General features: G+C 44.3%; 1 protein-coding gene across 3 annotated transcripts in view; it reads right to left on the bottom strand.

Moving 5' to 3' along the window:
• Positions 1 to 25,791, bottom strand: part of bicd1a (bicaudal D homolog 1a) — a 102,260-nt gene that overhangs the window by 12,365 nt on the left and 64,104 nt on the right. For all 3 annotated transcript variants that reach the window (XM_029696846.1, XM_029696847.1, XM_029696845.1), the window contains exon 2: positions 3,941 to 4,153. In XM_029696846.1, the coding sequence (XP_029552706.1) occupies positions 3,941 to 4,153 (213 nt within the window). The remainder of the gene's footprint in view (positions 1 to 3,940; positions 4,154 to 25,791) is intronic.

Here is a 25,791-nt window from a genome sequence, read left to right as displayed (position 1 = left end):
ACCTGTATAAAAGACACCTGTCCACAGAAGCAATCAATCAATCAGATTCCAAACTCTCCACCATGGCCAAGACCAAAGTGCTCTCCAAGGATGTCAGGGACAAGATTGTAGACCTACACAAGGCTGGAATGGGCTACAAGACCATCGCCAAGCAGCTTGGTGAGAAGGTGACAACAGTTGGTGCGATTATTCACAAATGGAAGAAACACAAAAGAACTGTCAATCTCCCTCGGCCTGGGGCTCCATGCAAGATCTCACCTTGTGGAGTTGCAATGATCATGAGAACGGTGAGGAATCAGCCCAGAACTACACGGGAGGATCTTGTCAATGATCTCAAGGCAGCTGGGACCATATTCACCAAGAAAACAATTGGTAACACACTACGCCGTGAAGGACTGAAATCCTGCAGCGCCCACAAGGTCCCCCTGCTCAAGAAAGCACATATACATACCCGTCTGAAGTTTGCCAATGAACATCTGAATGATTCAGAGGACAACTGGATGAAAGTGTTGTGGTCAGATGAGACCAAAATGGAGCTCTTTGGCATCAACTCAGCTCGCCGTGTTTGGAGGAGGAGGAATGCTGCCTATGACCCCAAGAACACCATCCCCACCGTCAAACATGGAGGTGGAAACATTATGCTTTGGGGGTGTTTTTCTGCTAAGGGGACAGGACAACTTCACCGCATCAAAGGGACGATGGATGGGGCCATGTACCGTCAAATCTTGGGTGAGAACCTCCTTCCCTCAGCCAGGGCATTGAAAATGGGTCATGGATGGGTATTCCAGCATGACAATGACCCAAAACACACGGCCAAGGCAACAAAGGAGTGGCTCAAGAAGAAGCACATTAAGGTCCTGGAGTGGCCTAGCCAGTCTCCAGACCTTAATCCCATAGAAAATCTGTGGAGGGAGCTGAAGGTTCGAGTTGCCAAACGTCAGCCTCGAAACCTTAATGACTTGGAGAAGATCTGCAAAGAGGAGTGGGACAAAATCCCTCCTGAGATGTGTGCAAACCTGGTGGCCAACTACAAGAAACGTCTGACCTCTGTGATTGCCAACAAGGGTTTTGCCACCAAGTACTAAGTCATGTTTTGCAGAGGGGTCAAATACTTATTTCCCTAATTAAAATGCAAATCAATTTATTACATTTTTGACATGCGTTTTTCTGGATTTTTTTTTTGTTATTCTGTCTCTCACTGTTCAAATAAACCTACCATTAAAATTAACACAACCTACCATTAAACCTACCATTGATCATTTCTTTGTCAGTGGGCAAATGTACAAAATCAGCAGGGGATCAAATACTTTTTTCCCTCACTGTACATACTGTAAAATCATTCACAAAACATGTTTAAATCACATAGAATCGTTTGACTATGTGTAGATCCTGTAGATAATTACTGTATATGTGTAGATATTTACTTTATATTAACTACAGTATGAATGGCTATGTGTCGAAACATGAACTAAAACAGTCTGGCATGTGTCAGCACTACTTTGTCTCTGTGTTGGCACCATAGTATGTGAATCAGTGGCACTTTGCTGCATGTTCTGAAACTCCTGGACGCAGTAATAACAGATGCCTTTGTTCTGCTGGATCTATAAGTCCAGTCCAGATACCTGGCCTTTGTCTATCTTTAATGCACCAAATCTAAATAGGCCACGCACACGCACACAGTATCTCCTCTGCTGTGTTGATGATAATCAGACTGAGACTCTGTCAAACAAATTGCCCCCCCTTGAGTAAAAAGCAAAGATTCAGCACTCTCCTTGGCGGCAAGATCGTTTTTTGGGGGGGCCAATCGCAGAGAACAGAGGCAGCAGCCATAGAGATCTGAACATGCTGTGGTGGATCAGATGATATATTAGGTGGGAGAAATTCTACTAGTGACCCGAAAATGTCATAAATCTGGGGAATCGGTTACAAGTCGGGAAGATGAGCCTCAGCAGCGAAAGCCCCGCGTTTTCATATGGATGTCAACGCCAAGATTCACACAAAAAGAAGAAAAGAACACCACTTAGATATCAGAGAACTTTATCTCCTCTTGTTATTCCTTCCAGAAGACAAACCACCCACCCACCTCGAGACACACTATACTCAACGCGATGCAGCACTTCTCCCTGTTGCTACCTCGAGGCAACTTACGATGAAGACAATAGAATGGCAAAAATACATTTGGGAAAAACAGCTAATAAACAAACTCTGCGACATTACTGTTCATTGTATATGACCCCTGAGGGTTGCTAACGGTCAGTGTTCTCTCACTACATATTCGTCACAAAGCAGGGCATAAGGACTAAGTCCAGGGGGAGTACTGGCCAATGATCTACCAGTGAGGGTCTATAGAGGCTGGGGTCTATTAGAGGCTCCTCCACACCACCACAGGGTCAGGTCAAGGCCAGTGCACCGTCAAACACCGGCACAACACAGCCACAATGGTAAAGGACAACACCGTAGCCCATTCTACATCAGGGCCTGGATTCAGTTCAACAATGCAGGTTAACAACTAGCGACAAGCCAGAGCTTATTTCATTTACGAACCGTATAATACACAGAGCCTACTATTAACCTAGTCTCTATCCTTTAGCCTCCAAGCCTAGAAAAACAATTTCTTCACTGCCTTCCATTGGTTTTCCTAGATGCAAATACTGCTGATACAGAAGCTGTTTGGAATCTACATGAAAGCAGCTGATTTGTCGCAGTTAGAGACAAATGAAGCCCCTTGTGTAGCTGCAGCATCTGTGTCCCGCATTAAAAAAAAAAGAGACAGGCTTCTAATTGATATGCGCTGCACAGGCAAATGAGGTCTACACAGCAAGGCAACAGGCTAACCAACAGATCATCAAAGAGCCAAGGGCTGCCCTGGTCAGAGGAGGCAGAGACAGTGGATTTGCTTGATTAAACTAGGCACAGTAAAAACGGGAGGCTGAGGGGCCAGTCGTTTTAAAGAGCAACAGCCAGAATATCCTTTCATTCATTAGAAGGCTTTTCATAGGGCAGTACCAATGGTTTCTGGCCCAATTACATGTCTAGCCTATGTAATCTTTCAATATGTTTTAGACTTTGTTAATTGGCTACGTTATTTATAATCTTACACATCCGAGACAGATTATACTGATCTTTCACAAAGATTTGAATCACAATAACTGGACTGACATTTCTGGAAAGCTTGGCATGATAAGCGGCCCCTGCGAACAGCGCGTGGAGCAGCTAATCTAACTAGTGAATGAACTGCTGCGGCTCCCAGGCTGGGAGGGTACAGTCTGCCCTGCGCTGTGTCTGACCTGCGCTGTGTCTGCCCTGCGCTGTGTGATGGGAGAGCAGCCCGGCTCACTCGGGGACGCACATGTGCCGAGCTCAGGGCATTTCTCTTATTCCCTAGCTTAGCACAGGATTTGCCCTCCACAATAGGGTCGTGGCCGCAGCAGCGTCTGACCCCGGCCCAAACCCCTCTGCCACTGCTGACACGCACCCCTCTGCGACCCCCTCCCTCCCTCACACGCACACATACACCAACACACACAGGCATGCACCACGCACACACATAAGCATGTACGCTTACGCACACACACACACACACACACACACACACACACACACACACACACACACTCTGCATGACCCCTATCCACTCTTCAGAGTGGCCCTGTGACCGCTACTGTATCTAACACAGAATTTGACACAAACAGCCCCACCAATAAAACAGATCAGTAGGGAAGAAATGAAGACAAGCAAGATGCACCTCATGTTAATCTACAAATCTAAATGTGGGACATTACAGTAACGGCTACAGGCTACATTGTGTACAGAAGATCATACTGCGGATTCACAGTAGCCCACAGTGTAAAAGTGAAACCACACTCCAGCTCAAACTGTATTACAGCCTGACACTAGTCTGAGGTGTGAGTAAGTGATATCGGCGGTCAAAGGTCGCTACTTCGCTGTGCTCCTGCAGGACGGCGTTGAGCCTCTCGCTCTCGTTGGACGCGTTGGACGCCACCGAGCGGCTCAGCTTCAGCTCTGTCTGCAACTCCAGCAGCCGGCCCATGTAGTAGGCCTCCTTAGACGCTGACTCCTGCAGCAGTGACTCCTCGTTGCTCTCGCCGTCCTCCGCCACTTTACGCTGGTTGGAGTAGGCCTGGCCAAACGCCTGGGGAGACAGAGAGGGAATCGATTAGAATAAAGAATAGATACAGTACTTGGTTAGAACGTAAATTGGTCTTGGAGAGGCAGAGGGTTAGCCGCGGTTAAGTGCCTTGCTCAAGGGAACAATGGTAGTGGCAGTAATGATCTGAAACCAGCAGCACTCAAGTAGCCAGTTCAGTCCACACTTTTAATGGCAAACCATCTTATACACTTTGGATATGGTTATGGAGAAGACTATGTCCCACCAGGGCCATTCTTATCACCTACAAGCTCCAGGGTTGTCCCTCTTGGCATCAAGGGTATTGTGCGATGATATTTCAGCCCCTGTCTCAGATCAATAGACACAGTGTCCCCATTCTCCTGACACAGGTTTTCACACAGCGCTCTGAGCTGACTTGTCATGACAAAGGAATCCTGGCTTTATGCTTGATTGAGGTGATCACAGCAGTGATCAACAACAGCAGAAACCACTCAGCCAATGACCCCTGGATACCGGCCATGTTGGAAAGGTGGATCCTGTTCACACCTGTAAAGGCTACCTCTACAGCACCAGGGTTGCATTCATTAGGAACCAAACTGAAGGAAACAGACTGAAATAGAGAGGGATTACCTAGCCTTGTCCAATAAGAAATGCTCATTTTTATTTACGTTGCAAAGCGTTTCTGCACCTGTGCCCTAATGTATAGGCTACAATCTACAAGTAATATAGAAAATAATAAAGAAAACACTTCAGTAAATGAGGGATACAAAGTGTATTGAAAGCAGGTGCTTCCACACAGGTGTGGTTCCTGAGCTATTAAGCAATTAACATCCCATCATGCTTAGGGTCATGTATAAAAATGCTGGGCAGGCCATTATTTTGGCTACGCCCCCATAGGATGCCCCCATCCACAGGGCACGAGAGGTCACTGAATGGTTTGATGAGCATGAAAACAATATAAACCATATGCCATGGACGTCTGTCATCAGATCTCAACCCAATTGAACACTTATGGGAGATTCTGGAGCAGTGCCTGAGACAGCGTTTTCCACCACTGTCGTGTCTTTGGCTATGCCGGATTAAGTGATATGACATGCTAATTTATAAAATTATTTCTCTGTAATTGATATTACCTGATTAAGCTAATCATGTAAATGTAATTAACTAGAAAGTCGGGGCACCACAGAAGAACGTTTATAGAGCTGTTATCTTCCGAATAAACTCTTAAAATACTTAGTAATATTTTACATCGATAGCAGTCAATATTAACCCTTATCTTATTTTCAGTCTCATCATGAAAGTTGTAAATTCTTGGTTATCGTCACGAATCCTGGCTAACAAGTTGAATCAGCAATACAAAATTGGGTTTAATTATTTATTTACTAAATACCTAACTAATCACACAGAATTACAAATACACAGAATACAATGTCATACAGAATTCACCCCTGGTGGACGGAACCTGTATCATGGCTGGTTACACAAAGGAAAGGGGGTTGGGCTTGAATGAAAGAGCGGGAAGACTTAGGAACAAAGAAACAGCAGCTATGCTATCGTAAATACATTATCTTATGCATTCTAAATTACCGCCCATTTGGAAAAGGAAAATGCAATAAATATTTACTCTGAGCTGCGCTTCGGTAGATTGGTCATAGATGCTGGCCGGGTTGGCCAACAGATCTTCCTGTAGTGGAAGAATGTCAATGGTGGTAAATTGGGTACGTGGTGGTATCTTCGTCTGGTTGTTAGATTGGATCCGTTGTCCGTCCTTTCCTAGCCCACGTTAGCAGCGGCTAACTCAACGGCTAGGAAGTATCACTTCTGTAGTGAATAAGCTCAAAGTTCATACCATTCGCCATCAAAGCTCACGCCGAGGTTGGCTTAGTTCTGTCCTTGATATGGTTTAGTTAACATGTGTGTCCTTCTGACGCAGGCTGCAGACCTCCCGTACTGGAACACGGTGAATGTATTTTCGTCAAAAGCTTATATAGTGGAGAGGAGGGAGGAGGTGTTTCATCGTTTATAACCCCATGTCTCTTCACAAAGGGTTGGGCCACTGATCGGGCAGGGCACTTTCCTTATGAAAACCCAATTCTCTCATTTGGAAGCTAAAATTACATTTAATCTCCTAACAAACAATTTCAATATCAAACATTTCAATTGCATAACAATTCCATGTGACTCTGATAACTAGAGGGTGTATACTTTCTCAGGTACAGTTTATGTCGTCCTGTCATCAATCATAATGTCTCAGATAACAATGAACTGACATACATACTCATTACGTTATCAAGCATATTTCCAACTGGTTTTATTATCAAAAGATGGTTCCTTTCCCCATTTGTTTGATGTTCCCAGACTCTCTATATTTAACACAGGCTATTCAAGTCCTTCAGTAGGGTCAGAGAGAGAGGGGAAGGGAGAAAGGTATTTATGGGGGGGTCATAAACCTTACCCACAGGCCAACGTCATGACACCACCATCAACAAAACACCAAACGTCGGAATCTTCTTGTGGATGAACGGTCTTGCATCCCTCCAATAGAGTTCCAGACACTTGTAGAATCCATGCCAAGGTGCATTGAAGCTGTTCTGGCTCGTGGTGGTCCAACGCCCTATTAAGACACTTTATGTTGGTGTTTCCTTTATTCTAAGCAGTTACCTGTAGGTCCCATGAGATGAGAATGAACACTTTCTACTTATTTACATCAAGGCTTCTCTTCCCACAGAATCTATGTAATGCAAGGTCAAGTGTAGAAGATTAGAGTATGAAATGAGATTAGATGAGATTGTACTTTTTGTGTACTTGTACAGAAATGTTGCTTTGCAGGCTCCTACAGGCACAGGCACCCGCACGCGCACAGCTTCTGCGACACTCAATGGCTCACTTTATAGCACGCACCACCATATCCCCCAGCAGGTCTTAGCCAGAACATGTCTACGATGAGAGTTAGCACCTGAAGAGGCCTCAATGAAGGGCTTACTCTGAGACAAGACGCCGTCTTTTAAGTACCTTCTATAGGAGGTGCAGAGGAACTTTTAAATTGTGGTAAGACCGAATATATGTTATGGTTCTTGGAAAGACTTGGTTATACGTTCATTTATCATTTTTATTTATTCAGGGGATCATATTAATATGACTAAAAGAGGCTGAGTATATCATGAAAAGCAAAAAAGAAATAACACAGGAAACGTAATAGATACTGTATTGTAGTAGGCTATGCCCTGTGTGTGTGTGTGTTCAATTCATTTGAAGAAAATTATAACATCACACTAAAGAAGCAAGTTAGAACATTTGAATGTGATAATATCACAATTGAATACAGGAACTTCAGCAGAATGTTTGAATTTAGAATATTGATAGGCACCCGTGTTGTTTTGGTGACAACAATTTGTGTTTCTTTTTTTTTTTTATGAGATTGTTTTCCAAAATGGTGGATAACATTTCCGAACGTATTTCAGAGGACATTGAAGTTCAATTTCAAAATCCAAAAAACAATGGTGAGAATCAAACAGTGTATTCTTAACATTTATTCCCAAGGTTCATGGCTTATGGCTTTTTTACCTTACGGTTTCTTTCTCTCAACAGTTTAACAGGATATTTTGGCATCTGTATGCTGTACTGGGAGCGCTGGTCATGCCAAGTAGGGCTGTTTATCTCCCAGTACAGTCAGCACCTGCCAGACGGAGAAAAATGCTCTCTGGTCGGTATGCAGAGCATCGTGAGGCACAGAGCTCAGATTTTCACTAAACTGTCAGAGAAGCAGAAGCCTCGGTGGCCAGACAGCCCAGTAGAAAAACTAAGACTTCTAAGGAAGAGGAAGGCTGAATCTAAACATGAGATGGTACCCCCACGGGGCAGTGCAGGGTCTGACCTCAGAAGACCAGGAGGTGGCTGAGTTGATGGTAGCCGTGGCTCTCCTGTGTCGCCCTGATTGATACTGTGAATAGACTGTGCCCATAATTAAATCAAAGGATAAGATCATTATTACAGTATTTTAATACATTTGAATTTAACTGTAAAATTGTGATGACTCTTTTTTTATTGAGATTTCTTCATGGGAAATGAATATGTACATTTTCAAACATTTGTGTATTGTACATAAAAATATAACATTTAGTTGTATTGCTAGGCGACAGTACTAGTTGTGCATGTCTGAGAGACAGAGGTCTGGACAGAGAGTTGGCTCCTCTGATGTAATAATCTCAGTACCACACTCCCTCAAAACCATACCCAGTTGGACGATTCCCCCAGAGTGCTTGAGATACTCATTCTGATTGGTCAATTAATAATTCAGGAACACTGTTTCCACCCAATCGTCATCATCTCTCCAACATTCCAGAAGAGGAATGAATCATTGATAAGATACAAGCCTTTATTACTTGTAATCATACTACCTTAAATTAACTTGTTTCTCAATGGACCATTTTTCTACCATACTTAATGACTAATTGATTTTTGAGTCAACATCACAACTCAAAGTGCTGAATAAGCAGCGTGCAGCATTCTGAGATGTATTTGTAGACAGGTAATTTATTATGGTTAAATCCCTTGTGCTCCAGTGCAGATCTTAATGCAGGGAGAGCGCAATAGAGCATCATGTGGATGAAGTTAAAGCTCCCCAACAAAAGTTGTGTGTAACTACAATCTGATGATTTAGCAATTAAGTTACCAGGTTTGACCAGCTGTCATGGTTGATTGAGTTTGGCTATTCATGTGTGTGTGGAGGGGAATTGTGTCTGTGCATATACTGTACAGTGCCTTCGGAAAGTATTCAGATACCTTGACTTTTTCCACATTTTGTTACGTTACAGCCTTATTCTAAAATGTATTACTTTTTTTAAAGAAAAATAGGGAATACAGGTTTTTCAAAACCTTATTTACATAAGTATTCAGACCCTTTGCTATGAGACTAGACATTGAGCTCAGGTGCATCCTGTTTCCAATGACCATCTTTGATGTTTCTACAACTTAATTCAAGTCCACCTGTGGTAAATTCAATTGATTGGACAGGAAAGGCACACACCTGTCTATATAAGGTCCTACAGTTGCCAGTGCATGTCAGAGCAAAAACCAAGCCATGAGGTTGAAGAAATTGTCCGTAGAGCTCCGAGACAGGATTGTGTCGAGGCACAGATCTGGGGAAGGGTACCAAAAAATGTATGCAGCATTGAAGAGTCCTCAAGAACACAGTGGCCTCCAACATTATTAAATGGCAAAAGTTTGGAACCACCAAGACTCTTCCTAGAGCTGGCCGCCCGGCCAAACTGAGCAATCCGGGGGATAAGGGCCTTGGTCAGGGAGGTGACCAAGAACCCGATGGTCACTCTGACAGAGCTCTAGAGTTCCTCTATGTAGATGGGAGAACCTTCCAGAAGGACACCCATCTCTGCAGCACTCCACCAATCAGGCCTTTATGATAGAGTGGCCAGATGGAAGCCACTCCTCAGTAAAAGGCACATGCAGGAGTAGCTTCCGGACAAGTCTCTGAATGTCCTCGAGTGGCCCAGCCAGAGCCCAGACTTGAACCAAATTGAACATCTCTGAAGAGACCTGAAAATAGCTCTGCAGCAATGCTCCCCATCCAACCTGGCAGAGAATGAGAGGATCTGCAGAGAAGAATGGGAGAAACTCCCCAAATACAGGTGTGCCCTGCTTGTAGCGTCATACCCAAGAAGACTCGAGGTTGTAATCGCTGCCAAAGGTGCTTCAACAAAGTACTGAGTAAAGGGTCTGAATACTTATGTAAATGTAATATTTCAGTTTATTATATTTAATAAATTAGCAAACATTTCTAAAAACCTGTTTTTGCTTTGTCACTATGAGGTATTGTGTGTAGATTGATGAGGAAAAATATATATTTAATCAATTTTAGAATAAGGCTGTAACGTAACAAAATGTGGAAAAAGTAATGTGGTCTGAATACTTTCCTGCTCAGTATGGTTTCTGTGTGTGTGTGTGTGTGTGTGTGTGTGTGTGTGTGTGTGTGTGTGTGTGAGATCAGGAGGTTTAGCAGCAGAAGACGTACACAACATACATCCTTTCATTGACCGTTGACCACCTTCCGTGTCACACACACACACACCGACAGCTGATCCCCATCCCGTCTCCACGGAAACACAACAGCACGTCACGGTGGGTGGCGGTTCAGGCTGGACATGCACGCATGCACGTGTGCCCACACACAATGAACCTGCTCAGAGACGAGAGGACTCTTTCATAGAAAGAGAGCTCAACCATTCATGACGACTGAATAACTGGAATGCAAAGCCTGGGTCACGGTCATCATGGTCAATCAACCACAACACAGCCATTCAACGTTCACAGTCAGCATCATGACGACACTGATCAACTGGCTCGTGGGACAGGAGAGGATCCCTACGTGACATCTAGAATGTGTTATCAATTTGTTGCCATTGACACTGATTGCAGTATAAGTCAGCTTTGTTTTCCCATCTGTTCACACCCAATGCTTATATACACTAGATGACTGATAGGGGGCGCTGTGTTGAAGCCATCGCACCTCGATCTTGGCACTCTCCCACCGTTGGAAAAAAGTATTTGGAAGCTATAGAAATGCATTTACTAATGTCTACATTTGTTTTTGCCACGTTTATCATATTGTAGACATACTTTTAAAATTATATTATGTGAGGTAAACATACAAATATTTTTTCCACCCCCTAAAGTATCATTTTTAGAGATTAATAATGTTAATGTCCCCACTACAACAATAAATACTTCAATGCATGTCATTTTGTCCTTGAAACATTTAATTTAAATACTGTAGAATTCCGTTCCTATTCAATGGCCAATACATAGCATCAGCAATCCAGGGTTTATATACATAATTGGTTCACACCTGTACCAACAGCATGTGAACAAAACCCAGCTTTGCACAGGTTCTAAATATTTCCTTCTATTTTTCCAGCAAATCCCATTTACATAGGAGCAGCATCACATGCAGAGCATAATCAAGCCTTAATACAAACACAGTCACCAAAGGAGCTTCTGTCTGGCCACCACAAAAACATGAATTGATGTGAAGGGCTTTCTCGCTCTCTCTCTAGGTTTAATTTGTTTCAGCAGTGATTAGGTGGTAGGCCCCCTAGCTCCTAGAACAAAAGCTGCAAGCTGGCATTGTTGCTTTTAGAGGAGGGCCCTTCAATATTCAGACAGGAGGGCCAGGTTCTACAGGCCCCTCCAAAGTCCAGCTGGGTCCTTGGAGCAGAAGCCTGGCTGGCCCCCACTCCGAGGCCCCTCTCCCCCAGACCCCTCAGGCCCCTCTCCCCCTGGCCCCTCTCCCCCTCTTCCCTCCCTGGAGGACAGAGCGAGGACAGACAGAACGGAGGCTGCCTGTGATTCAGAATCAGCGCTGCTCATCCATGGAGACAGGGGATCCTGGATGCATAATAGGAGAGGCAGATGGTTTTCAAACATCCCCCTTCAGAGGGAAGCTAGTCATTCTCAAAGCCTGCTCTCTCCATCTGCTTCCTGTTATTTTCTACAGAAATCATCACACTGTAACGCAGCTCAAACACATGGGTCGAAAACATGTTCCGGCTCCCTGTTAAGAGGCATCCTCTTTGACGCACGGCTTAAAATAACATCATGTCTATCCTGTAACTGTATATGACGTCAGAATAACGACATCTTCTTGCTATGTCACATCAACCGTGGTGGATGTGAGGATGTTTCAAGTTTAATGTCATATCCTGGGGTGAGAATAATAAGGCGTTAACAAGCAGGGTCCAGTATGGTATACTGCATTACGGATTCCTACCCTGAGGCCTCTAGGTCTGGCCCGTCTGCGATAAAATCCACAAAGACCTTTCTATAGATATTCATCCCTCGGGCAAAGGATGAGGAGCAGACAGATCTCCAGTCGACATAGGCTGGCGCACTGGTGTATGGTGTGTTGTGGCTGCTGTGCGACCCTGAAATCCTTCCCCCCTGCGACAGATCCTGATTGGGAGGGGTGGGACAGCTATGGGACATTTTTAGACCCAGGGAGCTCAGCAGGGAAACTGAACTACTTATATATAACAGTGATTCATTTCCAACCTAACCTCCACGGTACAGCCCTCTGTGACTTCCCTTCCACTGTGATAGGATGCAACACAAACAATAAAAACCAAGGCCTGTCAACAACCGCCTCATTGCTTTGAACGGAAAAGCAACTTATAAACGTAACTACTTTTCCAGTGTTAGAGAGGTGAACTTGGTAGATTAAGGTCAAAGGTAAGTCGATTGATAGTGGATAGATCAGCGGACTATGTAGATGATATATTCCAGACTTATTTTGGACTCGCCTGTTTGGACTTCTAATCAATAAATCACTGGTTTTAATACCTGGAGGATTTATTTCACAAATGACACCTAAAATATCCTTAATCAAATCACAGTGCCCATCCTCTCCTATCTGCCTTGTAATCCCTGAACAATGGAGACTGGGGAAATAAAAAATGGTTAGTGATGATTCCCGATACATTAACAGTAATTAGTCATGTAACCCTGACCGTATCGGTGAGCAGGGATGCTGTGCTTTACTGTACGGTAGAATGAAGCCAGTCTATAGAGTAGAGACAGACAGTGAGGCACAGTGTGGTACTCTCCTGGCCAACATGATATCACTGTAAAGCTTCAATCAGGCACGTTTTAGCAAAAATATATTCTCCAAATGAAATGAAATTCATTTATCAATGTGTGTTTTAAAAGACAGCTTATCATCAATCCAAATACCAACATATTTATAATGAGGGACTTGCTCAATTTGGGCCCCCTTCGGGGTGCAGGTACGCAGCTCGTTAGGGTCAATTTTACAAAACCTGGAGAACAACACAAACTTGGTTTTATCAACATTTACCTCTAATTTAAGATCGGCGAACGATTCTTGATTTTAATCAAAGCCAAGCTGAAGTTCGTTAACACTAAAACCGCTGGGCCTCAAGGGACCCCCCTTTAAGCTGATGAGCGGCCCTTTTGACTGCAATATTTTAACAGTGTAATTAATACATTTCATATATGCTATCACAAAAATAACAATTTAGTTGTGTTTATGATGGTCTAAGCTAACATTAGAATACGATATGTATTTTATTTCAAATAACACAATAGCATTTTCATTCGTTTATGTAACTGTAGGCTATATGTAAAAATTCAAGTGTTCAATCTATTTTATTTGTGGAGTGCCTTTGTTACAACTATGAAACAGAAAGCGTATGTGTTGGAATACGGTAACAGCTTCTTTTTATAATGACGAAATACAAAAAATACCCCAAAATACCCCATCCACCAACACGCATGGTCAGGAAGACGCGCGGTCAAATTATGAAAACATCAGAAGCCTAAACATCATTATAATCACCAGGTGTGCTTGATAAATAGTGAATATCAGCACAAAAGCAATAATGGCATTATAATGAATATAAGTGTTGATATGACAGCAGTCAAAAATAATCAATTATTTATACTTTGGATATACCATGGCTAATTTGTATATTTCTATGTCATCAAAATGGAGGTAACGCATGACCTCTCTGAAGGGATTCCGTGACATGGTTTCTCTAAAGAAAAGTATCCATTACATGTCTGACCAGAAGCTCTCCATATAATGTTATTTCCACCAAATGCTCCATGGACATACAGGATTAAAAGGAACGCTTCCAGCTCATCAACAGACAGATCCCAGATAGTCTCTCCATGTTCCGTGTGCGCCTTAAAGCCAATTTATGCTTGATCCAAAAATGTGGTCGGAGGCTTCGTACGGAGGGTGTGACGCAATTGCGGAGCCCCCAGAGGCATGCAGAGGCCAAATCGAGCTCCTTACTGCATCGCCGTGCACCTCTCAAATTTTGTAACAATGCAGAGGGCTCCCTGGCTCCGCATTGACATGATTGGTTGACGGTAGGTGGGGGCGGTACATCCTGTATAAACACAAACTCACTTCATTGACAACTTCCTTCACAATAGCTCTGCTCTGCTGCGCTAAGCGCAAGAAGTATGAAAGCCCTGACGCATGCGGAGGCTGCATTGCAGTAAATGCTGTCTGGCCACTTCAGATGTCAGATTGACCATGCAGAGCCATTTAGCCAAAGTATGGTCCCTGAATGCTGTAGCATGTCTATGTCACAGAAGCAACGAAAGCTGGCGAGTGCCTTGCTGTTGTCGTTTTTTGCTTGAGATGTAGGGCCTGCTCTTTCAGTGATGCCTGTTTTCAGTGATGCACTGTTCTGGCTTTTTTGTGCTTAGGCTTCGGAGGTATAGCGTATTCAGGCTGAGAAGAATAATCATCAGAGATGTCATGAATATTTTCTTCCCCCACCATCTGAGCCATTTTCATTCAGATCTCGTAGCAGCGCTAACGCAGCATGTGCATCCATTCGTCTTGGTCTTCTTGCCATTGTAAATTATACATGCTCTCACTGTGTATTCCTAGTAGGCCAAAGTAGACTGATAAAACTGATTGGATTTGGTAGACTAATATAGGGTACATACCATTTTGAGATTATAATTACAATATACCAATACAATAAAATGGCCCGCCCTGTTCTTCATTCACAATTAGTGATTACATAATTATGCATCGTTCACTTCCCCTCGCTCATCAACCCACCCATTCTCCCTCTTTCTCCCCACCATACTTAACTTCATTTATTTAATTTGTTATACGTGTGAAATTAGTTTCGGTGAAGTTCAGGTTCAGTTGAGGCAATTATTGGGATGATTATCAACTAGGCACCACACATTCCACTGAAGGAGCGGAGGAGGCCCTACTGTCAGGAGAAGGAGCGGAGCAGGCCCTACTGTCAGGAGAAGGAGCGGAGCAGGCCCTACTGTCAGGAGAAGGAGCGGAGCAGGCCCTACTGTCAGGAGAAGGAGCGAAACAGGCCCTACTGTCAGGAGAAGGAGCGAAACAGGCCCTACTGTCAGCAGAAGGAGCGGAGCAGGTCCTACTGTCAGGAGAAGGAGCGGAGCAGGCCCTACTGTCAGGAGAAGGAGCGGAGCAGGCCCTACTGTCAGGAGAAGGAGCGGAGCAGGCCCTACTGTCAGGAGAAGGAGCGGAGCAGGCCCTACTGTCAGGAGAAGGAGCGGAGCAGGCCCTACTGTCAGGAGAAGGAGCGGAGCAGGCCCTACTGTCAGGAGAAGGAGCGAAACAGGCCCTACTGTCAGGAGAAGGAGCGGAGCAGGTCCTACTGTCAGGAGAAGGAGCGGAGCAGGCCCTACTGTCAGGAGAAGGAGCGGAGCAGGCCCTACTGTCAGGAGAAGGAGCGGAGCAGGCCCTACTGTCAGGAGAAGGAGCGGAGCAGGTCCTACTGTCAGGAGAAGGAGCGGAGCAGGCCCTACTGTCAGGAGAAGGAGCGGAGCAGGTCCTACTGTCAGGAGAAGGAGCGGAGCAGGTTCTACTGTCAGGAGAAGGAGGGGCAACGGGGGAAAACCATCCAATAAATGACATGCCCTCATAAAAGTGGTTATAACTCCAGTTCTGTTTGTGATATTAAGATTTTAACAACAGCAGTGTGTTATATAGACTTATTTAGTATGGAGGGGGGCATGACTTTAAATATGGCAAAATAATAAATTAATACATTCATGAGCAGTCAAAATGACTGCTTTAGCGCTTCTAGTGTTAATGGCCTGCTGCACTGAGGGGGCACAGAATAAATAATAATGTGTCATCCGCATAGATATGTAGGCCCCAGTTATTGTTATTCAGAGACACACCAACATTATTAGTGAACAGTAAAGGGCCTAGTATTGAGCCTTGTGGCACTCCTTTAGACTGAACTCCATCAGCAGATATACATTGACTTCTGTCATGCAGGTAATGTTTTAACCAGCTGCAGGCCGCTTGGTCTAGACCAATTTCGGATAGCCTCCGTAGCAGGAGTGCATGATCAACCGCATCGAATGCTTTCGACAGATAAATATAAAAGGGCAGCGCAGTGCTGTTTCCTGTCTAGTGCGTTAACTATGTCCTTTTTGACTAGAGAAGCAGCCAAGATGGTGCTGTGACCTGGCCTAAAGCCTGCCTGGTGAGCATTGAGAATACAATTTCTATCTAAAAAGGACCGCAGCTGATATATATTTCCGCTAAACATGAAAGATTTGAGATTGGGTGATAATTATGAATTAATTATGTTCTAATCCCCCTCTCTCTTCCCTTTCTTAGCCCCCATCTGTCTAACTACCTCCTCCTTATTCCCCCTCCTTCTCTTCTCTATCCCCCCTTCTGTCACCCATCCACCCCTATCTTTATCTCTCTCTCTCCTCTTTCCCTATCCCAGCCGACTATCTTTCTTCTCTCTCTCCCCCTCCTCTCTCCTCTCTCCACCTCTCTCTCCCATCTCTACAGACTGGATATTGGTGCATAGAAGTTAATACATTGCATTCAATGCAAAATATATGCGTCAATTGATTTGATGCATAAGTCAATACATTATATTCGAGGGAAAAAAGTTGGTGATAAAGCTGAAATAGGTACATTGGTGAAAGACACAGACAGACAGACAGACAGACTTATACACTCACATGTAACATTTGTAACACCACCCCAGAATTTAGTCACTTGCCCTATCCCTAATCTAACTAACAATGAATTCACTTTCCCCCCTTCCCACTACATGGTAAAAATGAAGGCCTCTCTTGAAGCCTGAAATAGAGATAAGGTGTTTTTGAGTGACATCAATAGAACAGTTGAGGCTAGAAACACAATTCTGTCTGTCTTTCTGTAAGTGCCTGTTTGTCTGTAAATGTCAGTTTGTCTGTCTGTGAGTGTACAAATCTATCTGTCACCAAATTACCGATTTCAGCTTCATCAACAACTTTTATGCTTTGAATGCAATGTATTGAATTATGTGAAATCAATTCACACATTTATTTTTGCATTGAATGCAATGCATTGACTTCTATGCGTCAATATCCAGTCTGTGGCGGTAGGAGAGAGTAGAGAGAGGTGAACGTGGGAGAGAGAAGGGATAGAGAGATATGGGGGAGAGGGTGGAGGGGTGAAAGAAATGGTAGGGAGAGAGAAGAGAAGGAGGGGGGAAAGAGGATGTAGAGAGAGACAGGGGGAGGCAAATAGAGGGAGAGAGAAGAAGAGGGAGATGGAGAGGGGGGATTAGAGAATAGATAGAGAGAAAGAGAGGGAGGGGGATAGAGGGGAGAGAGAACAGGTGAGGTGAAGGAAGGAGAGAGAGAGAGAGGAGGGACACAGTGAATACCAGGGCAGGTTTCTCAGATTTTTCATAGTATTCTATTGTTTCCAGTACCTGTCTTATATTATCTCCAATGTACCGTCCACCTCCAACTCATTAATTACATGATGCATTTATATATCAGGCTTTCATCCATTTTCATTCATCATCATGGCTCACATCAACACCCTCATCCCGGAAACCCCAGACCCACTCCAATTCGCATACCGCCCCAACAGATCCACAGATGACGCAATCTCAATCGCACTCAACACTGCCCTTTCCCACCTGGACAAATGGAACACCTATGTGAGAATGCTGTTCATTGACTACAGCTCAGCGTTCAACACCATAGTGCCCTCAAAGCTCATCACTAAGCTAAGGACCCTGGGATTAAACACCTCCCTCTACAACTGGATCCTGGACTTCCTGATGGGCCGCCCCACGTAGTAAGGGTAGGCAACACATCTGCCATGCTGATCCTCAACACGGGGACCCCTCAGGGGTGCGTGCTTAGTCTTCCCTGTACTCTCTGTTCACCCACGACTGGGTGGCCAAACACGATTCCAACATCATCATTAAGTTTGCTGACGACACAATGGTGGTAGGCCTGATCACAGACAACGATGAGACAGCCTATAGGGAGGAGGTCAGAGACCTGGCAGTGTGATGCCAGGACAACAACCTCTCCCTCAATGTGAGCAAGACAAAGGAGCTGATCGTGGACTACAGGAAAAGGCGGGCTGAACAGGCCCCCATTAACATCGACGGGGCTGTAGTGGAGCGGGTCCAGAGTTTCAAGTTCCTTTGTGTCCACATCACCAACAAACTATCATGGTCCAAACACACCAAGAAAGTCGTGAAGAGGGCATGACAACACCTTTTCCCCCTCAGGAGACTGAAAAGATTTGGCATGGGTCACCAGATCCTCAAAAAGTTCTACAGCTGCGCCATCAAGAGCATCCTGACTGGTTGTATCACCGCCTGGTATAGCAACTGTTCGACATCCGAGCGTAAGGCACTACGAGGGTAGAATGTACGGCCCAGTACATCACTGGGGCCAAGCTTCCTGACATCCAGGACCTATATAATAGGCCGTGTCAGAGGAAGGGCCAAACAATTGTCAAAGACTCCAGTCAAATAAGTTATAGACTGTTCTCTCTGCTACCGCACGGCAAGCGGTACCGGAGCGCCAAGTCTAGGTCCAAAAGGCTCCTTAACAGCTTCTACCCCCAAAGCCATAAGACTGCTAAACAATTAATCAAATGGCCACCTGGACTATATGCATTATTTGCATATATTTTTTACTTGAGTGTATTTAGTAAGTATTTTCTTAACTCTATTTTCATAAAACTGCATTGTTGGCTAAGGGCTTGTAAGTAAGCATTTCACCTGTTGTATTCGGCGCATGTGACAAATAAAATGTGATTTGTTTCATTGCAGTGTATTAGCATTCAAGTACCTGAAAAGCTCTTGTAAGTGATTGGGTTTGTGTCTTTGTATCACTCAGTGGAAAGAGGGCCCTTTAATTATGCAGTAGTATTAATCATCCAAGATAAAGTAAGGCAGTCTGCTGTATATTGTCTATTAGGTTTCACCAACAATATTATAAATTATATTTATTATATTAATATAAAATATTTGTTCCCTCAGACTTTAGTGCTCTGCCAGGCTGCCAGACTGAAAAAATCCCATAAATAAACAACGAACGTGTACTCAGGCAGCGTTAGTCAGCGGCGGCGTGGGATACATTAACCTCCAGTCAGTCACAAACAGGAAATAAATTAACATGCAGGATGTCGCATTTTGTCACTCATACTATTGGACCAAAATTAGTACAAACAAAAGCCTTGGGAAGAGGCATAGTACTTGATGCATTGAGTTCTGAGGTGTTTGAATTCAGCTATAGAAAACACTGTCTAGGATTTCCAGGTATTTAACATATAAAAATGCATCATTACGCAACCAACAGCAGACTTTCCAGACCAACAACATATATTTTTGCCTGTAGACAAGGGCATTCTATGTCCCCTTGTGCCCAACAAGTGAAGAGCTTTCAGTATTCTGCCTCCTAAAACAGCAAAACACATAACGAATGATTAGGCTCTCCTCTGCTCTGCCCAACCAACTCTACAGCTGCTGTACTGAGGTGTGTGTGTGTGTGTGTGTTAATGTGTGTGTAAAATTGACCAAAATCTCCATCTCCAATCAGCGAAGATGTTTATTAGAGGGCTGAGAGCAGAGGCATGTTACTGCTGCAACACTTAAAGCCCTTTGTGTCATTTGCCAGGCACACTGAAAGCTGTTACTGATTCATGACTTCCCGAGTGTCTGATATGAATGCTATCTTGAGGATTGTGTGTGTAAGTGCACTTTTATACCACATTTCTGTCAATTTGTGAGCAGGTATTACCTTGGCGTGGCAGATTATTAAGTGGAGTGGTGTATGTAATGTTACTGTCTTTATTGTCAGAATAATATGGGTGTTTGAATGTTATTGGATGTGCAGTGTTCCCCCTTCTGCAAGAGTGGCAGAACAGTTTCCATGCACCTTGGCATACATTCTACAAGTGTCTGGAACTCTATGAGAGGGATGGGACAGCATTCTTCCAGAATCTCCAATAAGTGTCAATTGGCTTGAGATCTGGTGCCTGACGCACGCACACACGCACGCACGCACGTACGCACGCACACACACACACACACACACCCTTTAACCCTTTCACGTGTGAGTTTCTAATATCTCTAACGGTCGCCCCAGCGTGAGTTGTTTTATGCGTGATGTCAGAATGCACTCACTGTTCCAAAATGTGATTATTACGCAGCAGGACAGTTAACCCATGCTGCCCTCAAACCAAGGCACGCTGCCTGCTAATTATCTATAAATCAAATCAAAAGTAAATTGTCACATGCGCCGAATACAACAGCAGCATAAAAGTGGGGGGGCAATGTAGACCTTACAGTGAAATGCTTACTTACAAGCCGCTAACCAACAATGCAGTTTTAATAAAGTACCTAAAAAAATATAACAATAGTGAGGCTATATACAGTGGGGGGGAAAAGTATTTGATCGCCTGCTGATTTTGTACATTTGCCCACTTACAAAGAAATTATCAGTCTATAATTTTAATGGTAGGTTTATTGAACAGTGAGAGACAGAATAACAACAAAAAAATCAAGAAAAACGCATGTTATAAAATGATTTGCATTTTAATGAGGGAAATAAGTATTTGACCCCTCTGCAAAACATGACTTAGTACTTGGTGGCAAAACCCTTGTTGGCAATCACAGAGGTCAGACGTTTCTTGTAGTTGGCCACCAGGTTTGCACACATCTCAGTAGGGATTTTGTCCCACTCCTCTTTGCAGATCGTCTCCAAGTCATTAAGGTTTTGAGGCTGACGTTTGGCAACTCGAACCTTCAGCTCCCTCCACAGATTTTCTATGGGATTAAGGTCTGGAGACTGGCTAGGCCACTCCAGGACCTTAATGTGCTTCTTCTTGAGCCACTCCTTTGTTGCCTTGGCCGTGTGTTTTGGGTCATTGTCATGCTGGAATACCCATCCACGACCCATTTTCAATGCCCTGGCTCAGGGATGGATGTTCTCACCCAAGATTTGACGGTACATGGCCCCGTCCATCGTCCTTTTGATGCGGTGAAGTTGTCCTGTCTCCTTAGCAGAAAAACACTCCCAAAGCATAATGTTTCCACCTCCATGTTTGACGGTAGAGATGGTGTTCTTGGGGTCATAGGCAGCATTTCTCCTCCTCCAAACACAGCGAGTTGAGTTGATGCCAAAGAGCTCCATTTTGGTCTCATCTGACCACAACACTTTCACCAGTTGTCCTCTGAATCATTCAGATGTTCATTGGCAAACTTCAGACGGGCATGTATATGTATTCTTGAGCAGGGGGACCTTGCGGGCGCTGCAGGATTTCAGTCCTTCACGGCGTAGTGTGTTACCAATTGTTTTCTTGGTGACTATGGTCCCAGCTGCCTTGAGATCATTGACAAGATCCTCCCGTGTAGTTCTGGGCTGATTCCTCACCGTTCTCATGATCATTGCAACCCCACGAGGTGAGATCTTGCATGGAGCCCCAGGCCGAGGGATATTGACAGTTCTTTTATGTTTCTTCCATTTGCGAATAATCGCACCAAATGTTGTCACCTTCTCACCAAGCTGCTTGGCGATGGTCTTGTAGCCCATTCCAGCCTTGTGTAGGTCTACAATCTTGTCCCTGACATCCTTGGAGAGCTCTTTGGTCTTGGCCATGGTGGAGAGTTTGGAATCTGATTGATTGCTTCTGTGGACAGGTGTCTTTTTTTACAGGTAACAAGCTGCAGTTAGGAGCACTCCCTTTAAGAGTGTGCTCCTAATCTCAGCTCGTTACCTGTATAAAAGACACCTGGGAGCCAGAAATCTTTCTGATTGAGAGGGGGTCAAATACTTATTTCCCTCATTAAAATGCAAATCAATTTATAACATTTTTGACATGCGTTTTAATGGATTTTTTGTTGTTGTTATTCTGTCTCTCACTGTTCAAATAAACCTACCATTAAAATTATAGACTGATCCTTTCTTTATCAGTGGGCAAATGTACAAAATCAGCAGGGGATCAAATACTCCCCCCCCCACTGTACAGGAGGTACCGAAACAGAGTCAATTTGTGGGGGCATCGGTTAGTCGAGGTAATTGAGGTAATATGTACATATGTGTAGAGTTATTGAAGTGACAATGCATAGATAATAACAGAGTAGCAGCAGCGTAAAATGGGGGGGGGGGGGGGCAATGCAAATAGTCATGGGTAGCCATTTGATTAGATGTTCAGGAGTCTTGGGGGTAGAAGTTGTTTAGAAGCCTCTTGGACCTAGACTTGGTGATCCAGTACAGCTTGCCGTGTGGTAGCAGACAGAATAGTCTATGACTAGGGTGGCTGGAGTCTTTGACAATTTTTAAGGCCTTCCTCTGACACCACCTGGTATAGAGGTCCTGGATGGCAGGAAGCTTGGCCCCAGTGAAGTACTGGGTCGTACCCACTACCCTCTGTAGTGCCTTGCGGTCGGAGGCCGAGCAGTTGACATACCAGGCAATGATGCAACCCGTCAGGATGCTCTCAATGGTGCAGCTGTAGAATAGGTTTTGTTGTGCCCTCTTCACGACTGTCTTGGTGTGCTTGGACCATGTTAGTTTGTTGGTGATGTGGATGCCAAGGAACTTGAAACTCCCAACCTGCTCCACTACAGCCCCGTCGATGAGAATGGGGGCATGCTCGGTCCTCCTTTTACTGTAGTTCACAATCATCTCTTTTGTCTTGATCACGTTGAGGGAGAGGTTGTTGTCCTTGCACCACACGGTCAGGTCTCTGACCTCCTCCCTATAGGCTGTCTCTTTGTTGTCGGTGATCAGGCCTACCACTGTTGTGTCATCAGCAAACTTAATGATGATGTTGGAGTCGTGCCTGGACGTACAGTCATGAGTGAACAGGGAGTACAGGAGGGAACTGAGTACGCACCACTGAGGGGCCCCTGTGTTGAGGATTTGTTGAGGATCAGCGCAGCGGATGTGTTGTTACCTACCCTTACCACCTGGGGGCAGCCCATCAGGAAGTCCAGGATCCAGTTGCAGAGGGAGGAGTTTAGTCCCAGGGTCCTTAGCTTAGTGATGAGCTTTGAGGGCACTATGGTGTTGAACGCTGAGCTGCAGTCAATGAATAGCATTCTCACATAGCTGTTCCTTTTGTCCAGGTGTGAAAGGGCAGTGTGGAGTGCAATAGAGATTGCATCATCTGTGGATCTGTTGGGGCGGTATGCAAATTAGAGTGGGTCTAGGGTTTCTGGGATAATGGTGTTGATGTGAGCCATGTCCAGCCTTTCAAAGCACTTCATGGCTACAGACATGAGTGCTACAGGTCGGAAGTCATTTAGGCAGGTTACCTTAGTGTTCTTGGGCACAGGGACTTTGGTAGTCTGCTTGAAACATGTTGGTATTACAGACTCAGACAGGGAGAGGTTGAAAATGTCAGTGAAGACACTTGCCAGTTGGTCAGCGCACATTCGGAGTACACATTTTCCTGAGTACACATGCTGGTAATCCATCTGGCCCTGCGGCTTTGTGAATGTTGACCTGCTTAAAGGTTTTACTCACATCGGCTGAGGAAAGCATGATCACACAGTCGTCTGGAACAGCTGATGCTCTCATCCATGTTTCAGTGTTACTTGCCTCGAAGCGAGCATAGAAGTAATTTAGCTCGTCTGGTAGGCTCGGCTTTGCTTCCCTTTGTAGTCTGTAATAGTTTGCAAGCCCTGTCACATCCTATGAGCGTAGGTGCCGGTGTAGTATGATTTGATCTTAGTCCTTTACTGATGCTTTGCCTGTTTTGATGGTTCGTCGGAGGGCATAGCGAGATTTCTTACAAGCTTCCGGGTTAGAGTCCCGCTCCTTGAAAGCAGCAGCTCTACCCTTTAGCTCATTGCGGATGTTGCCTATAATCCATGGCTTCTGGTTGGAGTATGTACAGTCACTGTGGGGACGATGTCATCGATGCACTTATTGATGAAGCCAGTGACTGATGTGGTGTACTCCTCAATGCCATCGGAAGAATCCCGGAACATATTCTACTCTGTGCTAGCAAAACGGTCCTGTAGCTTAGCATCTGCTTCATCTGACCACTTTTTTATTGATCTAGTCACTGGTGCTTCCTGCTTTAATTTTTGCTTGTAAGCAGGAATCAGGAGGATAGAATTATGGTCAGGTTTGCCAAATGGAGGGCGAGGGAGAGCTTTGTACACGTCTCTGTGTGTAGAGTAAAGGTGGTCTAGAGTTTTATTCCCTCTGGTTGCACATTTAACATGCTGGTAGAAATTAGGTAAAATTGATTTAAGTTTCCCTGCATTGAAGTCCCCGGCCACTAGGAGTGCTGCCTCTGGATGAGTGTTTTCCTGTTTGCTTAGGGCCATATACAGCTCACTGAGTGCGGTCTTAGTGCCAGCAACAGTTTGTGGTGGTAAATAGACAGCTACAAAGAATATAAATGAAAACTGTCTAGCTAAATAGTGTGGTCCACAGCTTATCATGAGATATTCTATCTCAGGCGAGCAAAATCTAAAGACTTCCTTAGATGTCGGGCACCAGCTGTTGTTTAGAAATATACATAGACCACCACCCCTTGTCTTACCAGAGGCTGTTGTTCTATCCTGCTGATACAGTGTATAACCTGCCAGCTGTATGTTATTCATTTTGTTGTTCAGCAACAACTTGATGACACATAAGATATTATAGTTTTTAATGTCCCGTTGGTAGGCTATACATGCTTGTAGTTCATCCACTTTATTATCAAGCGTTTGTTCGTTTGCCAATAGTACCGATGGCAAAGGCAGATTAGCCACTCATTGCCGGATCCTTGTTGCCGGATCCTCCTTCCGTGAAACCTCTGTCTCTTTCTCCTGCGAATGACATGGATGAGGGCCTGTTATTTTTCCCCTGGCACAGTTTCCGGTTGGCCCCCACATTCCCTTCATTGTTGTTTTCCTTACTAATAATAACCTTGGATGTGTGCGTTTCTATCAAAGTAAGTTTCACGGTTGTCGTGGGTTAAGGCGGACCAAAATGCAGCAGGACTGCGTTTGTTCATTTTGAACATTTATTAAATCAAAAACCACAAAAAACAACTCACGAATTACAGACAGTCTGGCACGGCACAAGGCTAAACACAGAACAATCTCCCACAATTAAACAGACAAACACACCCAACTAATATAGGACTTCCAATCAAAGGCAACACCACACAGCTGCCTTCAATTGGAAGTCCACCCCAATTAACCAAACATAGACATACAACTAACTAGATCAACATAGAAATACGTGAAACTCAAACAGTGCCCAAAAACCCCGGAATACTAAATCAAATGCCCTTACAACAAAAACACCACCCTGAACCACATAAAACATATACCCTCTGCCACGTCCTGACCAAACTACAATACCAATTAACCCTTATACTGGCCAGGACGTGACAGTAAGTGCATTATTACATTATCGCTTCTGTATATCATGTTGTTGTTTATACTGTAGCACACCGTATGTACTGTATGTATGGTGCATAATGTATTTACCGTTTTATTCACGTATTTCAAGTACTGGTGACAAATCATACATTCCGGATCTTGCATAGATCGTAATGGACACATATGGTGCAATATACTTTCTATAAGGTTGTACTGATTATGATGAGCTAATGCTAAGCTAAATGCCAGCTGTGTGTGGCGCCTTATTTGTTGACATCATACATGGTTGTCAAGTAAATGTCTGTCAGACCAAAGATGTTATATGGTTCACTCGACTGACTCATTACTCAGGGTTGCCAGCTCAGACCCCCCTTTCCAGGGGTTTTATTTTTGCTTAGCTTATAAACTTCTCCTGTGTTTGCCCCCATTTATTGATAAATAGTAATATTTCCTGAATCATAT

Source organism: Salmo trutta, chromosome 17 (genome assembly GCF_901001165.1).
Source record: "Salmo trutta chromosome 17, fSalTru1.1, whole genome shotgun sequence".
Taxonomy (NCBI): Eukaryota; Metazoa; Chordata; class Actinopteri; order Salmoniformes; family Salmonidae; genus Salmo; species Salmo trutta.
Note: the sequence above shows the minus strand (reverse complement) of the source record. Positions and strands in the feature narration are given on the sequence as shown.